The 25,355-nt window shown below is 38.6% G+C and overlaps 1 protein-coding gene across 3 annotated transcripts in view; it reads left to right on the top strand.

The window, feature by feature from the left end:
• phkb (phosphorylase kinase, beta) overlaps positions 1–25,013 on the top strand; it is a 104,289-nt gene extending 79,276 nt beyond the window's left edge. For 2 of the 3 annotated variants that reach the window (XM_072381005.1, XM_072381003.1), the window contains 15 exons: positions 9,036–9,119; positions 9,876–9,980; positions 11,381–11,463; positions 12,092–12,182; positions 15,224–15,282; positions 15,500–15,662; positions 15,881–15,962; positions 16,236–16,293; positions 18,728–18,818; positions 19,837–20,042; positions 20,520–20,654; positions 21,000–21,129; positions 23,347–23,454; positions 23,653–23,793; positions 23,954–25,013. In XM_072381005.1, the coding sequence (XP_072237106.1) occupies positions 9,036–9,119; positions 9,876–9,980; positions 11,381–11,463; positions 12,092–12,182; positions 15,224–15,282; positions 15,500–15,662; positions 15,881–15,962; positions 16,236–16,293; positions 18,728–18,818; positions 19,837–20,042; positions 20,520–20,654; positions 21,000–21,129; positions 23,347–23,454; positions 23,653–23,793; positions 23,954–24,091 (1,674 nt within the window). In that variant the 3' untranslated portion in view covers positions 24,092–25,013. Of the gene's footprint in view, positions 1–9,035; positions 9,120–9,875; positions 9,981–11,380; positions 11,464–12,091; positions 12,183–15,223; positions 15,283–15,499; positions 15,663–15,880; positions 15,963–16,235; positions 16,294–16,498; positions 16,590–18,727; positions 18,819–19,836; positions 20,043–20,519; positions 20,655–20,999; positions 21,130–23,346; positions 23,455–23,652; positions 23,794–23,953 lie in introns of all 3 variants that reach the window. The other variant, XM_072381004.1, reaches the window with a different exon arrangement.
• Positions 25,014–25,355: the final 342 nt, after the last annotated feature.

Raw genomic sequence — 25,355 nt, 5'->3', positions numbered from 1 at the left:
GGGGCATACTGGGGTTGGACCTCCTCTTCTTCAAACATGTAATTGCAGCCTGTTACAGTTAAACAAACATTAAACCTTTCTCATCTTTTTTTCCATTTCCCTTCTTAGGGAGCTGTCGTTCAAACCCAAAGCCAACTGCTCTTTGAACACTGCATCAGTGTGGGACTCGATCGAGTTCTCTCTTATTAATATGTTCCAGCCTTTCCTGCAGATCATGAGCATAAGACCTTATGATCTCTCCAGACAGCTGTTTCCTCTCATTGAATTTCTTTAGAATGGTGCCATTTGGGACTTTAGCTCCATAAATTTGAAGGAGGACATCAAATATCTTCTCCACTTAGCTTTTAGGCTCCGTTAGCATGAACTTGACTTTGGCCTTAGCTTCACCTTTCAGGTGTTGTTTGACTAGCTCTAGTTTGTGGTCTCAGTGACTGTAAACAGTGGCAGGGGCTTTAGGGATGCTGTGTGCTAGTCTATGAAAGATCCCAAGAGCTGGCCGACCTCACCCCGTGGCTTAGCCCCACCCTGTCTAGTAACTTCTTGCATGATGCTTCTATTCCCTGCTACCTTTACATGCAATAGTCTTCGGCTATACTCGCAGCGCGGTGAGCTGCCAGACATTATTGCTCTGTAGCTCTCACTCACTCAAACACGAGGGACAACGTCCAGGCTTAGCCCAGAAACTCACAGTGCACCCCAACACGGTCTCACAAGGCTGAACAGCCTTCGGATTAACACGACACGAAAGCTAATGCCAGAGTAAAAACTTCATAAAAGTAACAGGAGTCAACGTGCACTCCTCCTTGTCATCTTCTCTACCTATCACGTGTCCCGCCTCCCTCCTTGCCTGGTAGGCTAAGTCTGATTGACCACCACATAAATTATCTGTGTTCCATGTTTATATATTAAGCAATTTATGTGCTAAGCTTCAAAGCAAAGTTTAGCTGTGTTAGTAACTAACTAACCAGACGTGCTAACTTTAGCAGATAAGTCTATTCCTTACACGTTTTCCCTTGATTTCTAAATTTTGAAAATGTGAAAAATACCCCCTTTGTACCCTGTTTACTCTGCAGAATATATTTGTCCCTGCAGCCCAGTGCATAATTTCATATGCAGTACTCCAAAACCTGATGGACATTGCATTATAAGTCCAGTTGTTAAGCCATAATTAGACAATCACTATTTGAGGGAAGAATTTTACCAATGGTAACATCAGCCCACTGATTGCAGACATTTTTCAGGGCATGATTAGCTGCAGTGACTTCTTGCTTGATTTAAGTGTGCATCCTTATCTTGAAAAAGAAGACCCCCAGTCAGTCTTGTCACTGTAAATGATTAGAAGTAAATTTTAGGGATTATATTTTTATAGACTTTTGATGCAACCCAACCTCTGCCAGCACAACTAAACAACTCAATCTTACAGTCAGCCAGATGACTGTTTAGTAGTTATTCATCAATATCCCCAAGATCTTGGGTCAGTAAGTATATTTACTTGTCAAACCAACAGTTCCACCTCTTTAGATTTTCTTCTTGATTGTGCCATCAGTCACTGTAGGGGTTCAGAGAGGTTGAAGTGACTGATTAGCCAAACTGTGATTGCTCGTGTTGATTTATCAGCATAATAGTGGAACTGTCACTGTGGCAAACTGGAGCAGACTTGGTTTCAGATTTTTTTTCAAAAGGCTACAGTTCTTATGGTTCTGTTTTTAAAAAGCACCAGATGACCGCTGGGATAGGCTCCAGCCCTCCCGCAACCCAACTGACAGATTGAGCGGATATAGAAAATGGATGGATGGATGGATGTATGCTTAACTAAAAAGAAGTTTAAGAATGGATTTTCCGTCATCTAAATGACTGTGTCGAGGTCAACGTGAGCAGGTCAGTTGTTTGGAAAAAAGATATCCTGAATTGAGCATAAAGGAGCTGCATGCAAGTAATTGAATTTTTTTTTTTTTTTTTTACTCATAGTATATAATAATTTTAGGTAAGCTAACTTCTTATTGAAGGCTGTCACAAATGATACTCTGTTTACATAAAAGGATCAGGGCTCATGATTTCCCTATTCACACACATGGACATGCAGTAGAAAGCCAAAAGTCTCTATTCTAAATATGTAAGCTGTAGAATCCCTCGTTTTCATTATAAATCAGCATTCTCCACCAAAGGGTTAGGGTTCAGCAGAATTTCATCAACTCTGGATCGCCTTATCAGATCTGAATCTTTTCAAATCCTTCACTAGATATCTTGGACGAAGGTTTAAGCAAGAAAATTGACAAGTAACTTCATATTTGAGAGCAAAGCTAAAAGATGATCAAATGCTCACAAAACTATGTTTTGTGTAATATTTATTTAGAAATCAGAACAAAATATGTAGATTTAATAAACGATTGTAGGTAATGTGAATGGTCCAATGAAAAGAAAACATCTCTATCTGCAGGTGCATTCAGTATTTTTAACATGGGAAAGGAAATAAAGCTATTGTAAGTCCAGCACTACACTGGCTGCTATTTTCATCCTGTCTGCTGTGTTTTTTTTTTTTTTCATCTTTTGAAGATCACACCATTTACACCGTCATGTGTATGACAACAAGCTCTACCTCCCCAGCAACTTCTTCTTCATTTCTATCATAACCGTCACTCAAATCCTGGTCTTGCCTATAGATACTGTCCCTCATCTACATGTCTCTTGTTTGAAGTCTTCCATCTCGGTGTACTCTGTCTCTCCTCAGTTATATTTGTCACTCAAACCCTTGTCTCCTTCCCAGTCTCAGTTCGTCATCTGTCATGTCATGGCAGCTATCCTCCACACTATAAACAGCCCTTTTCTCTTGTTGTGCCATCTCTCAGGGCTTTGCTCTCTTTCACTAGATCTTTCTTCTTCCTTCTGTCCCTTCTCTGATGTGTCCGTCGCATTCGCTTTTCTAACCCCATCCTCCCCTTTAGGCCTACATCCTGCTCCACCCCCATTATGCCTATTACCCCAAACAACTCACTCCCCCATGTCTATCATCTGCCTTTGAACTGTCATACCTGTTACTTTTCCTTCTCACTCCTCTGCCTCTCTCTGCTGTGTGGTGCTCAGCCTCTCAGATGGATATGCAGTCATGAGTCAGAGCGGGCGCTGTGCTGCATTTTTAATCCGAAGCCCAGACAGTCGTTTCTTCTTCAACAGCATCTGTTTATCTGGGAGTCACCACCATCTCAACTGCTGCAGACTGCATTTGCTCACCTCACCTTGTTTTTTTAAGCAGCCATTTGATTGTGTTGACAACAGCTGCCTGATGATGTGAGAGTGACGATTACATCTGCAATGTGATAGCCCTGCACTTAAAACCTGGAGTTTATCCCCTACAAATCACAGTTTATCTTAAAAAATAGCTGTGCTTTTAGCTGTTCCATCTCTTGTTGACAACATGGATGTCACTGTGAACAACATTTGTTTATGGCAATGCCTGTTGATTATCTCTTCGTACTTCACATTAGAAGCCCCTAGAGTCTCATGAGACAAAAACTAAAACATTTTTTCTGTAAAAATCTTTTTGGCCTTCATTTCCATCCATCCATCTTCTATACCGTCATTCTGTCGGTCGGGTAGCGGGTGGGCTGGAGCCTATCCCAGCAGTCATCGGGCGAAAGGCAGCCTCCATTTCTTTTCTTTAATTTGGTCACCACCTCTGTGATCTGGAAATTGTACACATTGTTGAATGATGCTTACTTAGTCTCCCTTGTTGTGTAGCACTATCATTTGCATATTGTTGTTTTGCAAGTTTTAATCTTCCAACTCCAACTATCCTTTCACAAACAACTTCTGCAGCATATAAGTAAAAGAGAAAAAAGCACAAGCAGAGAAGCTGCAAGTGAAATTGCTTTAGCAGTTTCATGGATTCCTGGGACAACTTAAAAAAGTGCAGTGTGCAGTAATCAACATGCTGCCTCTGTAAATGTTGTTGTTACATTACCAAATCCCTCTGGTAGAGATGGTGAGCAAAATGTCATAAAACACCAATTATAAAGATGAGACCCGGTGTTTCTTTTCTCTTTTTTCCTTTACAATGGAATGTAAATGTCCCATAATCATTCCTATTGATGAAGAGATTTTTAGCAGGTTGTTTTTAGTCAAAGCAGGTGTATATTGAATTATTTATAGTGCAGAATCCATGATTTTTAGTTTAGTTTTCTTTAATAAAACCGCTCAGTGATACCCACTTGGTGACGGAGGAGCAGTTACATTGAAGAGCGATACTTTCAACTTACATATGCAGTTGCAGATGCTGATGCGGATTGTTTTGATTTAAACATGCCAAAGCTCAAACATTTCATGTGGTCAGGGTGAAAGTTGAAGAATCAGATTGATTTGATGCCTGAACACCAACCTTCAAGCTTAATAACAGTGCCTCTGGATGTCAGTATGTGCTTTTAAGACAAATCTTTTGTACATTTTGTGATTTGAATAGTACCATTTACACTATTTAGGGTCGACCCCTGCAGTGATAAAAATTCACAGGGGAATATGTCTGAAATTTTTAAAATTGCTATGTTAGAATACCAGTTTTGCCAATCGTTGATTTTTCCTCCTCTCTGTATTCACTTTAGAAGTGTAAATACAGCTTTTACGTCTGACTTTCTGTTGCGTTTTACTACCTATCAGGCTTACTGTTTGTGCTTTGGTCAGTGGAAATTTGAGGAGATGAAAGGATGCTTTGATAGGCTGCTGGCGTTCTCATTCATTGGTATTCTGCACACAGGAAGTATTGGATGCAGAGATTCTTCCAGCCTCCCTCTGTCTTTTTATTCTACATCTTCTCTAAGCATGTGAAGGCAGTGGTTTGAAAAGCCACTTAGCTCCCTGTTTTATATAATTCATTATTATCTATTTTCTTAAAGACTTTACTTTTTACTTTTTCAGTGTAATTTCTTAGATCAATACTTGATTTTGCCGGCAGTGTTTAGTTGCCCTTCAAAGCACTTGAGAGGAGCAGAGCACCACCTTTTGGTTCCTGCCATGTATTGCATGTATTGAAGAAGGGTGGGTCTGACAGGCAGATTTCTTTTGCAGTGCCTCGTGTGTGTGGGTTTACTGATGTTGTATTATGGTAGAACATATTAACACATATTTAAATTTAGATTTAGTTTTAAACAAAGGATGGAACAACTTTTGATACTTTCATACTGAGACAGATATAGCAGACAGATATTAGATACACACCTAATTAAAAAAAAATGGGACATTGTAAAATATGAATAAATACAATGCAGTGATTTGTACATTTCATGAACCAATGTTTTAATCACAATAGAACATAGAAAACATATCAAATGCTAAAAGTGAGAAGTTTTATCATTTCTTATGTTATTTTGTGTTTCATGATGTGCCAGATGTTTTCAGATAGTGATGTCAGACCCCTCTACTTTGAATGCAAAGTAAATCAAGTTGGCAGTTTAGCACTGAACAACACATTGTCTGGATGGGAGCATATGTTGCTCTAAAATCTGTATATACCTCTCTGCATTGATGGTGCCTTTCCAGATGTGCATGTTGCCAGTTCAGTAGACACTAATGCACCCCCATACCATTATAGCTACAGACTTTTGAGCAGAGAGCTGATAACAAGCCAGATGGTCCCTCTCCTCTTTAGTCCAGAGGACTCAACTGCCATGATGTCACAAAAGAAATTTTTAAATCTTGATTCATCTGATCACAGAACAGTTTTCCACTTTATCTGCTAACATATGGCTTCTTCTATGAATGTGATCGATTTTTGACCTCCATATGTGGATTGCACGGTGAACTGCGTTCACTGAACCCATGCAGTGATTTCCATGACAGAATAAGGACAGTTTTTAAGGTAGTGCCATCTTAGAGCTTGATGATCACAAGCATCCCATACTAATTTTTAGCCCATGCACACATGGTTGTGCAAGATTTGCAGAATCTTTTGATGATACTATGTACTGAAGTCGATGAAATATTTGAAGTCTCTGCAACTTTACGTTTAGTAGCATTATTCTAAAATGCCTCACTTTCAGTGTTAATTCAGTAGTCTGTTGTGAATAAACTATTGGTTTATGAGATTTGCATATCATTATGTTGTACAGTGTCCCAACATTTTTGTAATTGAAGTTGTATATCACAGTGACAGGATTTTATGGGGAATGTGTCAGACCACTCAATGTTGAATTTGCCTCAGCGAGACCAAAACTTGGTGGAAATTGTGTCTTTTCTGTCTTGCTCAGAATATTTCTTAGTAATCATGCACCAGCATTGATATTTCCACAGTTGGTGTAATGAAAACTTAACATTCCTATCACCAGTGCATTTTTTAACATAAGTAAAGTACAAATGTTGACTCCACTCTAGTTTAGCCACCTGATCCTCAACCAGCATTAATTCTAAGCTCTTTCTGCATGCTGGACATTTTGGTCTGATGAGGTTCATCAGACCAATATTATCTTTATTATCCTTAATATTATCTTATATTATATATTATCTTATACTCTAGACCTGACTGTGAGTTTTCAGGTTTTGACTTTAAGACAAAACTGAGCCTTGACACAAGACTTGATTAAACTGCAGTATTTTGCTGTAGAGGTGGAGGGGATGGACAGTGAGGACAGATTAAACACTGACCCGGCAGAAACCACCTATTCCCAGGACTAAAATAAAGAACCTCGTCTCACCTCCAATCTATATCAATTGTAGTTGTATAAGTGGAATTGGAACATTTCATTGAGTGGAAAGTGTGATGCTTTACCCAAGGGGAAAAACATCAATCTTACAAAAAATAAAAGATATTTGAAAGTTCATCTAAGTCATATTGGCAGAGAAAAACTTTGAAGCAGATGGATATCTATGCAGTACGACACAGTATTTGTTTTCAAGAAAGCTGGTGCGAGTCTCAGAAAATGTTTCCAATGGGTGAAATGTTTTGTAAATCAGTTTCTTAGTGACTAAAAGCTTGAATATATAAACGTATAGAATCTTAAGAACAAAACGGGAAAACCTGCTAGTGCTCCTAAAGTGTATATTTCTCTAATTTAATGAAAAAAAACAGTCTTTAAAGACATGGTTTGTAACATTTCTTTCCTTTGCCTTGAAAATCTATAGTTACTGGTAGTTGAAATATTTTCTAAAACTGCATCTACGTATGTTCTATAAATGAAGTATAGCAACATGTAGACTTAAATATCCATCCATCCACCCATTTTCTATACCTGCTTATAGAAAAGTGATTAGACTTAAATATTTCTTCATAAACATAGAATTTAGAAAGTCATACTTTCAGACCAATTGCATTTAGAAAGTTTACAGGAGCTCTACAATCAAAGCATTTTACACTGTCCATGTGTGCAAAGAGAGATCAGGAAGAGGAAGTTGTGCATTCTCTTAACCCCAAAAAATAATGATGACATCATACGGGTGTTGTTTTTTGTTATGCAGGCCTGACAAAAAATGAATGAATGGGATAAAAAAAAAAAAGAAATACAGCTAAAAAAAAATTCCAAAGTTTCACTAAACACCTCCTTCAGACATTTTTTTGAAAGTAGATTAAACTTGTTTTCTCTTTAACTACAGGAGAAGTTACTGAAATTCTGTTTTTATATTCTAAGTCCCACACACTGTTAGCTTAATTAGCTTACTAATTACAAAAGTCATCAATATTTACAAAATTAGGGAACATATTAATAGCTGAGTACTATATTTTGTGGAATGCTGAATTAAAAGAATTAAGCTAATGCTGCTTGTTGATTCAAATTCAGCATCCAGTACTTTCTCCCCAACTGAAATGACAGAGTCAGTGGGCTCTCTAGGCTTGAGCAAAACACTCTGGCACTTCCTCACAAACAGACCTCAAACAGCTCAGTTTGGCAGTCACACGTTATCCACTCTGGAGCTCAACACTAGAACCCACTTTGGTTGCGTGCTCATGCCCCACCTGTTCAATCTGTACATTCATGATTGCATGTCCACACTTGAAGAGAATTTTGTTGTGAAGTTTACTGATGACACCATCTTCAAAGGCCAAATTTCACACAATGACAAGGCTTTAACAGCTCTCTATGTTTCCTTTTGAAAAGAGTTCATGTAAACTGCAGATAGAGGAATAAACTTCTGTGGAAGAGGAGAAGAGGTCATCTTAACTGGAAAGATCAAAAATTGGCATTGGATGGGCACACCAAGACAATACGGCTCTGAAGCAAGTGATTAAAACAGTCTAGATAACATCAGCCTATCGCACATCATGCGATGCCCAAAATATACTAAAAAGCGAACTACAAAGGATACTCTGACTCAGCCTGTTCACCCCACTGTCTTCTAGCAAGAGATGCAGAAGTATCGACTGAGAAAACAGTATTTCTTAACTCAAGCATAAGTATAAAGACCTACTGTTACTGTAAACTGCTAGTGCACTATGTGACAACAGAAAGCGTCCCAGGTGAGTTGAAGCATATGGCTGTGAAATGGCTCTGTAAACCGCAGCAAAAAGTTAAAGATTGATTTTAGTTACTTGGAAATATACGATGTACTAAATGCTTCAAAAAATTGTCCAAATGAATGGTGCTGCCATTTATTATAATGACAACTCCGTTAGTGTTTCAGCTTATGGACCTCAGCTCACTACAACTGTGTTATCAGCTGTGGTACCCACGGGTGTGCTTGTGTCCACTAAGCATGCCACTGATAGCAGCACGGGGACTTTCATTATCGCCGCATCTCAAATTTACACAGAGCTAATATCACTTTTGGTTACTGCCATATGAATGATGTTTCAGTGCATGAGTTTTAACAACAACATGCCTCAATAGGAAAGGCACATAATGGACTCATGCTTTCATTAAGATGTTAAATGGAAACGCACTGCTTGACATTTCAAACCAAATATGATACTTTTAAACTCAAAGCAGGGCCGATGCAATCACACAGAATTATATGAATTGAGATGCAGGATGTTGATTTCTCTGAAATGAGAAAGGTGAGCAGGAAAATATCATGTGTATATCGATCAAGTTTTTGTTCATTTGTACATCTTTCTGCAGGCATACCGTTTCCTAGCCGTCAATAAGAAGCTGGGATTGAATGGGCGTCCAGATAGGCCAGTTGGATGCATTGGGACCTGCAAGGTATTCAAGTTTGTACACATCCACCCAAACACATGCACCACTCGGTGCAAATATACTACTTTGCACACCATACCTGTGCTTTGCTGCACAGGTCATGGGAGACCAGTAACACAAGCCACACAAACTGAGGTACATAAATTTCCCAGAGCACCAAAGATATGACAATATCTCAGAAAGACAGTATAGAGAAAATAGTCGGTTCCAAGAGTTTTCTTCTTCCTCATACCTACAGTTTGCATTGGCTGATGCTGAACAGGTTTTGCTTATTCTCAGGGCTTACTGCATTTTCTGCTGTCAGACACTAACAATCTGACATTTGTGTGTTACTGTGTGTATGCATGCCACCATCTCATGCTGATTTTGCTCACACTTTGTCCCAAGTCAAGGTCATAGCACAACCAAATAAGTTGAGTTGTAGCAGCTCTCTCAAACAAAGGCATTGCTAAACAAATGATTCATGACTTCCAACACATTGCTAAGACAATATTATAATGGAACATTTATGGGGAAGATGGCAGACTGCCAAAGGATATTAACATCATCAGCATGTGCCCCTGTGACAATCTGTGTGTGATAACCCACACACACCACCAGTTGTGTGTGGGTTATCGGAAATGGTGGTGTGACTCCTGTGTGCTCCCTCTATTTTAGGATGGATGGCTTGTTTTATAAGCTGTCCAAAATAATGTATATGTGGCTACTTGTGAGCCATCAGTCTTCTAATGCAATTCTGTGTGTGTCTGCGTGTCTCTCTAGATTTATCGTATCCTGGGCAAGACGGTGGTGTGCTACCCAATAGTGTTTGATCTAAGTGACTTTTACTTGTCCCAGGATGTTATGCTGTTGATTGATGACATTAAGGTAAGTCAGGGTCTCATTCTATTTGTTTGTAGAACTTATATAACTGATTCATATTCAGTTTTTGTTGTTTACAGAGCTTTACATTTGGGAGAAATAAAAGGAAATCAAGGTTAGGGTTTGATTGCTGATTGATGCTGGCCATCAAACAGCATGCAAATTCTGCCATTTCTCTCCCCATAAATGCCTCAACTCAGGATGAGGAGTGGTTGGTTGGTTGGAAATATCTTGTCTTTTGATAAATTGTGGCCTCATTTAAAAAGCATTCCTGTAAATGATAAGTAATTGGTAGTTTCTGTGGGATTTCTGGTACATAATCAAGTTCCAGAAATAATGCATTCATCAATTGGTGGCAGAATATATTTACTGTCACCCGTACAGTACACCTGTACATTAAAGTGATTCTCTGTATTTCTTTTCTTGATGAGACTGTTTATATGACTACTGTGACTAAGAACAGGCTTGTTAAGTAAATAATAAGTAAAATATTCAACTGATTTTTTTTATTTTTATACAAGCATGTCGCCCAGAAAAGACCAGAGTGGGTCACCCTTTTTTCCTTTTTCTGTTGAGTTCAGGTTCCTTTGTTTTTTACATTTCAGTATTCTGTGCCACAATACTTATTTATCAAAAACATCCGTTTGTCTTGATATTTTCAGATATCATATTACTCTGATATGTGTATAAGAGATGTGTGTGTATTTCTGTATGTATTTGTCTTGCTAACATGTTATTTCCATTAATTTTATCATCATGGTGTGCTGTCAGCACTCTCTCCACATTTGGCAGTGATTCAATTTTTGAAATAGCGCAGCCTTAATGCTTGAAGTGTCTTGATTTAAGTCAGTCCCTGATATTCACAAGGAGATGTTTATCCATTCTGATCTGCTGATGCAAATATGAAAAAAATGTAGAGGGACTAGCAAACAGAACATGCAAATTCACAATTTACAGCCCTTATGGTGCCCATGGTGATGCCATTGAAAATACAAACTAAAATAATGTGAAAAATGGGTGGTTCCTAGATGTAGCTCTGCATTAGTCCATCTTAAATGAGCTCAGATCCAGCAAAGGAAGCTTCATTTCTGGATTTTGTTTATAAATGATTTCTTTGCCTCAGTCTGGTAGAACTTTTACTTACATTTCTGGATGCAGGAACAAACTGTGCTCACTAACAATAGTTTTCAGAACTCTCCTGAATATCTGTGCTGACTTCCACTTTAGAATCCTGTTAGTTTTTAAGTATATTGTTTCACGAGGAACTCTACAACTTAAACTCAGCTCGACAGTTGAGGTGGCAGAACTTTGAAATGCCACTGATTCACCTATTGCACAGAAATACTCTAAACCGAAATTATATGTTCATGAGAATCTGAAATTTGTGGGTTTGTATTTGTATGCAGAATGCACTGCAGTTCATCAAGCTGTGCTGGAAGATGCAGGGACGACCTCTCTTCCTGGTTCTCATCCGTGAAGATAACATCAAGTAATACACACAAAATCCAAAAAGGCTATTTTGTGCTTTTCTTTTAGTCCTCAAGATATTCTCTTTTTCTGCCTCTCTAAGCATTACTCACTTGATCTATTTCTATATTTGATACGGGCTTTGCAACAAGAGTCTTGAGAGTTACTTTTTAAACATTTTTCATTCAACATTTCTCTCTTGCTTCCTTCACCTCTTTTCCCTTCTCTTTGTACCATTTATCTTTATGACTGCAGGGTGCTACTGTATATGCTTGCTGATTGGGTGATAATGTTTCCCATTTGTATCACTAAAGCGTGGCTGGTGGGCTGATTATAACAATATCGACCGTTACCCTGGGAGCCATATGTTACATGTGCTACTAACACTTAAACAGCCACACTGCTGCATATGAAATGAGTCAGTGAGCTCTCATTGATCCAACTCAACAGTCATCAGTTTGCTATTGATCAGGGTGATGACCTGTACAGTTGGTGACAGCAGACCCAATAAAGCAATGATATACAGATTTATGCAGAGGTTTTAGCTGTCGTGGGTTTAATCCAGATATTGTGTCTTGGAATATAAGCGTATGTAACCAGTGGTGAAAGGAAAAGGAGAGAAAACTAACTAAAGCATGTAAATTCAACAGAGGGAGCCGCTTCAACCCAGTGTTGGACATGCTGGCATCATTCAAGAAAGGCAGCATCGGAGGAGTCAAAGTTCACGTTGACAGACTTCAGGTTTGTGAATCCAGTTCATGAAATCGCTTAGTTATACTTTGTCTTTGGAATATCAATACAAAATTCACGCTTTAATTAGTTTGGAATACTTTAACAATTAATAGTGAAGTCACTAAATAATTTTTAATAGAAATGGAGGCACAAAAGTGAGTTTTATGGAGTTACTAGTGTTGCCCCAAGTATTAGAGCAATAAAGTACATTTAGAAAATATTAAAATCACAAAAACAAAATAAGCCGGTGCAGAGAGTCTTTTTGTATGCTTGATGCTTTGATGTGGAGTGCCTCCTGTTTGACATGCATACACATACATGTCACTTTGAATAATGCTGCACATCTTCAGGGCTTGACAGAAATATGCTGAGACAAAATTCTATCTGCATGACCAACAAACAAGTAAATATGAGATGGGTCACACTGATCGTGCAATACAGATATGAGTATTGTTAAAGAAAACTATCTGTGATATAAATGTTATGTGTTTAAGCAGCTGAAAACACCTGGGTAGGTGGGACATGTGGGAAGCAGACTGTTACTGGACATTTTTGAAGGGGTGACAACCCTAAAAATCTCTCCTCCGCCATTTAATTGAATTTACATCTAAAATAGGAGGCCCTGTTTCTGCTGCGTAAGGGGTAAGCAGAAATGTTGTTCATGGGAAACAGTGGTGGTGTTTGTCTGTCTCGTTTGTCTATATGTGGCCCTGTGATGGGCTGGTGACCTGTCCAGGGTGTACCCCGCCTCTCGCCCAGTGACAGCTGGGATAGGCTCCAGCCCCTTTGCAACCCTGAGTTAGATTAGACGGGTATAGAAAATGGAAAGAAGAATGACTGGATGGGAGTCAGTTGAAATCATATTCTAACACTGTGGCTTTCCCAGTCTTCACAAGCAGAGTAATGAATCAGTATTAATGCTGTTTCATTTTTGATTGTTTGCGTTTTATGAAGGTGTCTACAGTGCAACTGTTGACTCTCTCCTTTTGGCTCAGTTGCTGCAGATATTCCAACTGTTCCTGAACAAATTGTGTTGTTCACGGTTTTATCTCTGTCAAGTTATCAAGTTTTCCAATCCTTGCTCCAGAATCCTTAATTTATTCCACAGCGGCCCAGTATTTATTTGCACTTGACCTTGATTTATCTGATTCAGTTTTTATCTGTTGTTTGTCTGCTAAAGGTAGGTGTGGTTTTAGCCTCGACTATGTCGGAAAAGAGATGGGGATTAAGCTTTGTGTGGCTCGTAGAAAATACTCGGAACAAAAAAAATAGATGAATAAAATACTCCCCTTCAGGAGATTTGAGGAAGCTGTTGTAAAATTTGAGTTATACCCATGAAGTTATACCCAAGAAGTGATGCAATATATTCATTCTTTTACCTGTCAAACCTGCTGATAAACTCGAGCAAAGTCAAGGTAATTTTCTAAAACTATAAAGTTTTCTGAAACTATAAAGTTTCAGAAAATGAAATAACAAACAGCATCTACAACTACCACTAAATTTGACACAATTTCTTCACTATAAGCAGTGATCAGAGTATTGGCAACAGATGATCAACCATTAAACATGGTTCTGGAGCAGTAGGTTTTTAATGTGAAGAGGAGATTGTAATCTTGTGAGGAATAATAATAATCAAAATAAAATCAAATAATAATCAATAATCAAATGTGAGGAATCTAAGGATACAGTCCAGAAATAAACCAAGGTAAATGCAACACAGTTGGTGCAGCCAATGCCAGAGACAAAAACTGGCAAAACCCTGCAGACTGTGAGAATGCATTAGTTAATTAATCTAATTCACATCACTGCCCCATGATTAAGATGGAGTAGATCGGACTATAATTACAGTTGTGTGTTCTGTTAAGTTAATGTGTCGCAGGTGTATTGTTGTGGTGTGCAAGGCCTGGCGGTGTTCAGCAAGCACAGAACAAACACAACAGCTTGAGCCAGTAAATAAGCTTTCTCTCAGATTTAATGAGATCCAGGCGACAAAGTATGTATAAAAAAGAAGAAGAAGAGTGATTTACATGATCAGATGTTTTAATGGTAAGTTTCTAACCTGGAAGTTTTTGAAAATGAATGTCCCAACCATCTGAAATAATCTGGCAAAGATGACCGAATGTGGTGCTATAATATGAAAAAACAATAGTTTTGATAAAATAATGTAGCGCTCATTCCAAATCCCAATAACAACTAGGTTTACATACATACATCTGATGGTTTCTTTCTTAATTGTAAAATAATTGATTGCTCAGTAAAGGTTGCTTATCTGTTGCTGATCTCTTATCCCAAATACAACATGTTCTGTGTCTGATTAGCTTTTCAGCATAAATCACCATGACGATGTACCTTAGAAACCCAGCTGTAAACTCAAAGAAACCTCACTGGGTCACAAATCCTGCTGCAAATGAAAAGAAAGACTCCTGGAAAAATTAGGCTAAGGTAGAACTAGAAAAATCTTGACATGAGTGACTTTAACCAAATCCTTTGTCAAATGACAGGTTTTGTCATTTTTACTTCTCTACTAAGCAAAGATGTTCGCATATTGTTTTTTTTTTTTTGTTTTTTTTTAGCTTTTCAGTAAAAACTTTGGATATTCCCTTTGCCTATTTGCTATTCACTTCACAGCCAACTCCCACAGCTTTGAAACATCTCTGCTCTTCATCTTATTGTTATGAGGAGCAGGATCGCTCCAGTCCTGCACCTCTGATTTTTGTTTTTCAGTTGGCTTCAGTTGGTATGACTGATATCAAATTTGGACCACAGGACGATTTGTTTGTCTGCTAGAAACTCATTACTGCATTTGAACACATTTGTAATTTGAAATGGTGAGCCTAGTTCCCAGCTCACTACATTTATTTTGCAGTATATTTACAGTTTACAGTTTATACTGAGTCAAACGCCCTCTCTGATTCCTCTGCTGCCATGTAAGCCATCTGAGATGCATTTTCACTGCTACAGTTTTATTTCTTGCAGGTTGCAGTCCATGTAGAAAAAACAACAACTTTGCAGTTGATCAATTTTGTTTTTATTTCTCTTTAACCTTTTAGACACTGATATCTGGAGCGTTTGTGGAGCAGCTGGACTTTCTGCGTGTCAATGAGGCAGAGTGAGAACTCCTTATGGGAAATTGGACATGTTTAGCTTAAAACAACAAACATTTAATTATTTAAACAGTTATTTAAACAGTATTTTAGTATGTCACTTTAAAAGTTAGGTTTTTGCAAATGATAAAAAAATAAGAACATACAAAATTATTTTTCGATCTGCTGTCTGTTTCTAAATTACATACAAAATGATCTGTTTCTGTGTTTGTGTGTGCAAAGGATCCCAGAGTTTAAGAGCTTTGAGGAGCTGGAGCTGCCGAAGCATTCGAAGGTGAAGAGACAGACAAGCACGCCCAACGCCTCAGAGATGGAACAGCAGCCAGAGATCAGTGTTGAGGAGTGGCAGGAGAAACCCACCAATGAGATCATGCAGAAGTTTCATGTAAGTTGATGGACTTGAAGGGAAAAGATCCAGAAATTCACAATTATCTTGTTTAACAAAATGCATACACTAATGCCAGGTGCAGGAGAAAAAAACAATATTGATTAATAGAAAGGCTCCCATCCTTTGCAGAGCTGGGATATACTGTGACTGTCTTCACATGTAACATACAACCTGTCTCATCTTCGATTTGTCCACATACATGTGTGTTTGTGCAGGACTGCGACTGCTTGGCCAGTCAGGCTCAGCTTGCCAGCATCCTCCTCAGAAGAGAGGGGGCAGATTTCCTCGCCAAAGATGGTAACCACATACTGTAAACGACTGCATAACTTAATAGAATTAGTCTCAAATTTGTACTGGAAAAGAAAAGCAGAAGAGATGAGCAGAAATGTAATCACCTCAGTTTGCAGATTTGCTCTTTTATTGATGACCCAAGATTTTTTTTCCTTCCTGGAAGAAAATCATGACATGTTTTTCATATTTGTCATACCTGCCTTCATGGGCCATGTTGGGGATAAATGTTGAAATGACAAAAAAATGTTTTTATGAAGTCTGAAACATTTGTTTTTCCAGAAAATCTGATGGATGAACTGGAGAGAATCTACAGAAGAGCTGGAAGCAGAAAGCTTTGGTCTGATATTCTCACACATGCACAAAAATATATAAAGTGCAGGTCTCTAAAAACATGATCTCATTTCTCATTCTGATTTCCTAGAGGCTCCTTTAATCAAACACATTACCTTTGTTCCAGAAATGCCCTTGTCTATCATCCTCTTAAACCATCCTCTCATGTTGACACTTGACAATAACTGTTATTTAATCTGGCTGAACTGCAGGCTGGCAGTGCGCCAAGCTGCTGCTAATATCAAGAAGTTTGCCAGCTCTATAGCTCCTCACATCACTACAATTCTGGTGCATGGGAAACAGGTAATGTCTAGGCAGAAATGGAGTAAAGACCCTGCATGCGTGGTCACGGTTAGCTGACCAGCTGGAGAGCTGTGTGAGGTTGAGCCCTGTCAAACTTTAGGATTCTCTGTGAATACAGTATCCATTGGGTGTTTTAAAAGTTAAATCTTCATAAAGGCAGTATTTCCTATTTTATTTTTCAAATGAGTCGTCTAAAACTGAAAATGAAACAAAGTCTTTACATTTCCAGAAGATAAAAAAAGGAAAAATAGAAAGAAAATGTGTAAAATATATATAGTGCAAAAAGTATGATAATCTTCAAATAAAGCAAATACCATGCAGTGATGTACAGAAATGCAGAATTTGCAGAAAAACTACCGATCATCCAGTGGTCTGTCCAGGTCTATCCTTTTGATCATCCAGTGGTTCATTGACCAGTTTTTACTCTCTGGTAACAGTTGTAACTGAACAGACCACTAGTTTCTTAGCATCTTAAAATGTTGACCAGCTAAAGTTACAGTATTTCCAGCGCAACCACCAGGCTTAGTATAACAAAAAGAGCATTGCTAGCTCTCACACAGTCATGAGTTTGGTTGAGCTAGCGAGGCCACGCTAGCAATAACCTTGACCTGGATGTATTCTGAAGCTTGTGGTCAGTGTTGGCTTTCCTCCACATTAACCAACAGAGACTGGATCTCCGCTTCTGCTCCTTAATTGTCATCACCTGCTGCTCTAAGGCCGGCTGTGCACCGCAAATGAAATAGAATTTGATAAATAGAATTAGAGACTTTGATAAATACATCTATGGTGAATGTAATACCTTTATATTTGATGTGGTAGCATAAAGATGACAAAAGTAATGTTGTTTTTTTAATAATGAAAGTGAACAACTTTGAGGACTTATTGTACTGCTTTCTAATCGTTGTTCACTTTGAATGTTGTTCACTCCAGTAATATCCAGATCCTGCACATATGTCAGCACAGGTGGTAAACAGTAATATGCTCAGGTATCCCAGATTCTTTGGATATTTTTGCTTGAGTGGATTTCCCAAAGCAAGGACATGTAATAAAAAAATGCTTACCCCCTTTTTTTTTTTTGGAGAATATCAAACAATGCTGAATCAAAAGGTTGCTAAAATTCTATTTAGTTTGTGGTTTACTGCTGGCCTGGTTTAAAACAACTGACCAAATATGATTGTTGTCACAACTCAGGACTGAGTTTGTTCAACTCCTTTGTGCTCAGTTTTCTGTGTCCATTGTTTGATTTGAATATGCTGACTGACAAGACAACTTTTATTGCATGCTGTTATATTGTATATAACAGCATTATATTTTTCATATTTTAGAAAAGAGGAACTTGATTATCCTACAAAAGAGAAAAGTCTGGTGTTTTTTTGTTTTTTTTCATGCTTGGTCAGAAATAGCATCAATACTCAACTCAAATACTTACCACAAGCCAGGAACTGAAGCTTGGAATAGGTTTCTCAAGAAAGAACTTGAGGTTTGACAGCGCATTATGCTCCCTAAATTTGAAACTTTTTATTTACTGTGCTCAAGAAATAGCTTTCTATAGTTTAAGGTTTAAACACTGAGTGACATGGACCATCATTAAAGAAAGAGTTGTCGTCAGCATATAATAAGAGCTAGTGTGGTTTCAGCTGATTCATGTATTCACTGCTTCTGTGAGGGTTGCTTCACGTCCATGTTTCTGTGCGGAGACTTTTCCTCATAGGATTCCTGCAGGTGAGAGGAGGCGGTTTGAAAGAGGCACAGAATCTTCCTAATGAAGGATTCATAAATTTGTGAACATTAAAACATTTAAGGGAAGGCGAACCTTTAATTTGGCCTTTTAATAACTAAATCATACGTTGTGAATCATGATTGGAACACTCATATTGAAACAGTGTTAGTATTGTAGAAAAGGTTTGCTGTGACCAAATTTATGTGGAAAAACTTTAATGTGTTTAGAACAATTTGAATGAATATTGGAACAATGGCAATAATTTAAAATGACTTTTCTATTATATATTAATGCTATCAGAGTCACGTGATGGAAACAAAAGCCAAACCACCCAAAAGCAGTATGTTAAATTCCAAACTGTAAGTTGTTATGTGTCACAAATATTACAAGAATGTTCTTGTGTCTTGTCGCCCACTAGGTCTGTTGTCCGTCTTGCTGCCAGTCTCTTAACTAAGCTAGTGGACAGCCTTGCTCCAAGTATTACTAGTATTTTAGTGCATGGCAAGCAGGTAAGTTGGCACACAGACAAGCGGGCTTGAGTAGTGACTATTCCTTCTCTCAAACTTCTGTAGAAAAATGTTTGGCCATTGATTCTAATGTTCACTGATCAGAAAACAAAAATTAAATTAGAAATATTTGATTTTTAAAGCGCCTGCTGTCATCTTATGGGAATTACACAGGCCAGCTGCTTGCTCATGTCGCTCATCACAACTCACCTCCACTGTGTGTGTATTTGAGCTGAAGCTGTAGTAAGACTGCCAGTGTGACCACCACAGAATCCTAATATGCACCTTGTCTGGACACACTATGTGCCAATTGATACACTGTGACCCGTGAATTTGTCTGATACCTTCACCTCATGCTGGATGACTTTCAGCGTATCATTTCCTGTCAAGTATTATTCAGAGATTAGCCTCCCCTCAAGGGTGTCAGTTATCTCACCTCATTTTTACCCCTCTGAACATTTTTAGGCATTTCATTATGCTGAAGTAGCTCAAGGTGTGAATCTGCATATAGATTGCCTACCGGAGGGAATGTTCCTCTCAACATGATTGGAAAAGCAGATTTAAAATTTTAAGATGAATGTGTTTCTTCTTTTACAATAACAGCTCTGTAGGAAAAAAAGAAGCACCACCCCCTTTAAGTCAGTTTAATTTTGATTATATTTTCTATTGAAATCTCATAATGCATTTCCTTTGGATTCGTAAACTTTATTTCCAGCACCAACCTTCTTTTTGCTCAGTCAAGATTACTGAGGTGTAATTTTCAAAAGATGCTAATTCTGACATTTGTAATTGTTTGCTCCTTTTTATGAGACTCTGGGAGAGGAGGCCAATTTCAAAGTGATTCAACAAAGATTAATGTTGGAGTTGTGCCTTTCCGAAAGTATTGTGCACATGCCAATCTGTGCACATGCACACTCTCGCACATGTTTCACACTGCAGAAAGCTCTGCATCTGGGTGCAGTCTTTTTACTCCTTTTCCTGTGCGTGTATTTGTGTGTGTGCCGTTGCACGGGATTATCAGGTGACTCTTGGTCTATTCGGGCATGAGGAAGAGGTGATCTCCAACCCTCTATCTCCAGGGGTAATCCAGGGCATCATATATAGCAAGTGCTCCCCTTGCGGTGGTGAGAGGGAGGCTGTTCTCCAGCAGGAGCTGGTCATCCACATCGGATGGATTATCTCCAACAACCCTGAGCTGTTCAGCGGCATGCTCAAGATCAGAATTGGGTAGGAACAAAGTCAGCTTCAGGATGGTTGAATTGTTGCCCCTGACAACTCTTTCTTATTTTGTCAAGCAGGATTATCTCATCCAGTTCTTGCACTTTGCTGTAATTCTCCTTTTATTATGAGAACATTAGCTGAAAAAAACTTTCAAATTTGTCAAACCTTTTACAACATTTCAGGTCATTTGTGTTTGCAGTCTGGGTTGGACAACAGTCCATATAAATGGCTTCTGTTCATTGACTGGAGACAGTTCTACCCAGATTGTTTTTTTTCGATATATGGCATCAAAAACATTGAAACACAATGTTGGAAATTCTGTGAGGTTATGTATAGCATTGGACTTTCAACTTTGGATTTGACCCATTTACCAAGATAAATCCATGTGTAAATCCTAAATGAATTGTGAATTGGTGCCTCATTGACCTAGCAGGGTTAATTTTGTGGTCTTTAACATCATGTGTGGTTCATGGGAATTTCCAGATGGATTGTTCAGGCCATGAAGCACGAGCTGAAGATCCGAGCTGGAGACATGGCACCTCAGGACATCTACCAGCTCTCCCCCAGTGACATCAAGCAGCTCCTGCTGGACGTCTTGCAGCCGCAACACACCAACAGGTACTCTGAAACACACACATTATTAGAAATGTTTTCTATGCCCTCTCCTTTCTTTAAACACACAAATCTGCTTTTGAAGACAGCTTTATCTTAATGCATTTACTTTTGTTTTATCTTTTTTGTTTTAATTATTTTATCTTCTGTCTTATCTGCATTTCTATCTTATCATCTACTGGCTTCTACCACAACTCAATTTCCTCCTGGGAATTATTAAAGTTTTATCTTATCTCATCTCATCTTATACACACTGACTCACAGACAATTTTGTCAAGCACAACAGCTACTATAATTATTTTCCTCCTGTTTATATGACTTGGTTCAGCAGTTTCCCTGATTCCCCCTCAGGTCTTGGCTGAGCAGGCGTCAGATCGATGGTTCTCTGAACAGAACCCCTCTGGGCTTTTATGACCGTGTATGGCAGATCCTGGAGAGGACCCCCAATGGTATTATGGTGGCCGGAATTCACCTTCCTCAGGTACCCACCTCTCCACTCACGGGATAAATACACTGACCTTATGCTGGTTAAAGGTGACGCTGTGTTTTGTGTGCTGCTGTTTCAAAAAGCTATTGGTTATATATCTATAGTGCCTTTTTGCACAGACCTTTCTGTTGTGTTGCCTTTTAGTTGGTCAACACAATCAATAAATGTTTTAATTACAAAATACTCACCCTGTGACATTTCAACCTGTCACAGAAGGGAAATCACAGCTTTAGAAAAAAGGAACAATGCTGGCTGAATTCTATTTAGCTGCATTAACCTTAGTGTTTTGGTACATTGTATGGCGGCTCACTGTTACACTCTCACTGCTTATTCAGACCGTCTGTTCATATTTTATTGACTGTTAACAGCTTAAATAGTGTAAAAGGAGAGTTTTGCTGTTGCTAGTCAACACTATTTTGTGCAGAACATATTATCACTTTACAAAATGGGGGGGTTGTAGTAGATATTGTGCATTGCTGATGAACATGCCATTAGATGTTTTTGCTCCCCTGGTTCAGACCTCTGGGAGCGCTACATTGTGCCTAAATGTCACATGCAGAATTCAGACACTAAAACAAATTGATGTAATTATTGTGCATGTGCAAAGAACCTACACTGACTTTCACTCATTTCAGAGCTTTTTTTTCTGAACAGTTTGGCATAAAAGAAAGTTGAGCATATTCAGTATTTACGAATCAAAGTCAGAATGCCAGGAGCATTATTCTCTCAGTATCAAACCCTCAACTAAGGATTTTCATATCACAGATGGGAAAACATCAACCTTTCCTGTCGTTTTGAACAAATGCAATTAATTAAGCCTGCTCATATTGTTTACAATTAACGGGGGACGTCTCAACATCAGCATGTACAACAAAAATGAAAAATGTTTCACCATGTTAGTTAATTAAGGCCATTTATTTGTATGTTTTTTAAACTGGCACATCCATATCTCTGGGGATTGCAGGTAATTTCATGAGCACTATTATTGTCCTCTAATTCCTGCTCTCATAATGTTTTAACTGCTGCTATCTCAGTTATCATGTTTTTAACAGAACGACAAAATGTTAGCTGCCCTGGCTTTGCTACAGCCAGGACTGCCCCTGTCAGCAGCTGCTGCCACTGTTTGAACCAGCTACCGTTAAAATATGAGACCCCAGCAGCATGGCAGTACTGTTGTAGTTATCCGATCACCTTAAGTATTGCAATATTTCCCAAAACAGTGCCTCCTAACTGTGGTGTGTTGTTACCAACTCCGCAGTAAGTAATGACAGAGAGACAAAGTTGGAACTGCATCACCTGGCTATTTAGTTCCACTTCTGAGAGACTCACTGTTATTTAGAACAGTTATTGTGAAACCTGGGCCCATATGGACATTTAGTGGCTGATTATGAATAATTTAGCCACTTTTCCTTTGCTGCATCCTACTGTTCTTGGTAATACAGCTCACACACACATTAGCCACATCAGGTTCTCGGAGGATTCCATCAGCTTCATCTTATACGCTGCACTGCAACATCTGGAGCACAGAGGGTCCCATGTTTGGATGCTATTCGTGGACTACAGCTCCACATTTAACACAATAACACCAAACACTCTCATTAGAAAGCTGCTGGAGCTTCCGTCATTCGAGGACATTGTCAACACCTGTTACCATAGCAAAGCAGTTACCAAAGTTACCAAGCAGGACACTTCTCTCCATCTTTTCGAACTGCCCTCAGAAAAACTGTACATGTCACTCAAAACACTCACTAACAGACTTACCCTTTATCTGGTTCAGCTGTTGTTGTTTGTATGTTGTTTTTTGATGTCCAGTTTGATTTGTGTGCGACTATAATTGTTAATACGACTGTGATGGTCAACTGCAATTTCACTGTATTTGTATACAGTGACAACAAAGACATCTTATCCTAACAAGTGCCCCCTTCTTAAAGGGAAAAGCCCGTCTGGTGGAGAAGAGTTGTAGTAAATATGTATCAAACATATTTTGCCTTCAAGTCTTTCATTTTGAAACATTTTAACAGAATACAAAATAAGATGTATTTGTGACTACTTAGTCATGCAATAACTGTGATTAGAATGTGTGTGAATTACAGTGTGTTCGTTTCATAGCAGTCACAACAATAAAGAATGTTCATAATTCTATCAGGCTACAGGATTCAGCATCTGATATATTTGCATGTTCTCTCGCTTCTTTTTCAACATCTCCTGCAGCAACCTACACTGTCTGATATGACTATGTATGAGATGAACTTCTCACTGCTGGTGGAGGACATGCTGAAGAACATTGTTCTGCCTGAGTACAGACAGATCATTGTAGAGGTATTCAGACCAATTCAGTGGAATAGAATCTAAAAAAAATGGAGCTAACTTAGTTGATAATTGGTTATCCTTTTAGTTTGAAATTAGTTTTTGAATATTCCTTGTAAATACATTTAGATCAGAAATCAAAAATATTACATTGTTCCAAATTCCTTTTAATAGTTTTTTTCCTCCATACTTTTTCCTCCATGCTGTTAGTTGCTGATGGTGGTGTCCATAGTGTTGGAGAGAAACCCAGAGCTGGAGTTCAATGACAAGGTGGATCTGGATGGTTTGGTGAAGGAAGCCTTTAATGATTTCCAGAAAGACTGCAGTCGATGTGAAGGAACAGAGAAACCGGTAAAAAGTCCTGCCTTCATGCTGTCAGGTTACCCATTATTGTGCCAGATATCTCCACTGAATGTCTGTCCAAATTGTAACCGGCTGCATGGATAGATTCTCTGAAAAACCCATTACTTGAAAAGATGTGTCATCATCTGTCCTTCACTGTTTGTCCCAGGATAAAATGGAGACATTCTACAACACGCCACCATTAGGAAAGAGGGGCACCTCCAGCTACCTGACCAAGGCTGTAATGATCCAGTTACTGCAGGGGGATGTTAAGCCCTGCAAGGATGACCCATGCTCTGTCAGTTAGATTTCCAGAACTTCAAACCCTGATCTGTGCCAGCTGCAGTGTAGTCACCAAAAGCTCCTTTAGGTCTACTTAGGATCTGTCACATGCGTTCCCAGGATAGCCTCCATGTATGTCCTTAAATGTTGACTTTTTTTATGTTTTGTTTGTTTTTCAATGTGGTTTTGATATTTAGAGATGAGTTCTAAATATTCAATATTTTGTCTGTCTGATATTTCATAGATTATACTGTAAATGACTCAATATGTCAAACTGAGAAATTTGGGTCTCGTAACGGTGCATCTGGCACTCAGGGGCCTTTAATGTGTGCTTTTTCATTTCATTGACACAGAAAACATTATATCTTGTGTGTTTCATAAAAAAAAACTAAATGTTAGATCCTAATCAGAATGCAACCTTTAACCTTCTGTCAAACAGCTGAAAACCCATGCACATAATCTCAGACTTTGGTGTTTCTTGTACTTTGGTGAGTTTCTGTCAGAGGAGCTTTCCATCCCCTTACCTCTATGCATGCACAGTGTGCGGTTTGACAATAGGCACCGTTTCTCATAGTTATTGTTAGGGTTTCTCTGACTGTAATAGGCTATAAAATCACTTTAGTGGTTTATTTTGCAAAGGGGGATTCTGGATGACAATAACTACTCCTCATCTGAAGTCCGGGGGCTGAGTATCCTTTAAACATTGTTTTAGAAGAATGTGAGCAGTAAAAAAGCCATTCGTAGGAATGATTAAAGTCTCACAGACTATTTTTTTGGCGTGCAAATTGTTATCACTGTGATGAATCTACATTTGAGCATGTCTGTATGTTTGTTGCACAGGTTGTTTAAAGAATTTATGTCTCTGAAAGAATAAAGTTATGGTGGAAATTCAAATTTGTGTTTGTGTTTTACTTCCCATCAGCTTTATAAACTGTATTTGAAAATAATACATGTCAGCCCACTTTTGCTCCACAGTTGTATGAATCTGAAATGTAGACATATCGTTTCTTAACTTGAAAGAGAAAAATCTTATGTTCCTCAGATAAAACATAACCAGAAATGGTGTGCGACTGCTACGTCCCTCAGGGGTGTGTTCAGCATTGTACTGCATCCTACCAGATACACCCACCATATTTCTTGAGCTCATTATCTATCTGCATCTCAGCTCTGAGACTGTGTGTGCTTTCTTGCAACACTGACTGACTGGCAGAGAGGGCTGGGTAAGATAAATGAGCTCTGCATCTCAGTATATCCATGTCAACTCATGCTGATGAGAGGAGTTCTTGCCT

Source organism: Leuresthes tenuis, unplaced genomic scaffold, assembly GCF_036924035.1.
Source record: "Leuresthes tenuis unplaced genomic scaffold, fLeuTen1.0.hap1 SCAF_2, whole genome shotgun sequence".
NCBI classification, from domain to species: domain Eukaryota; kingdom Metazoa; phylum Chordata; class Actinopteri; order Atheriniformes; family Atherinopsidae; genus Leuresthes; species Leuresthes tenuis.
This window is presented reverse-complemented; position numbering and strand designations above follow the sequence as displayed.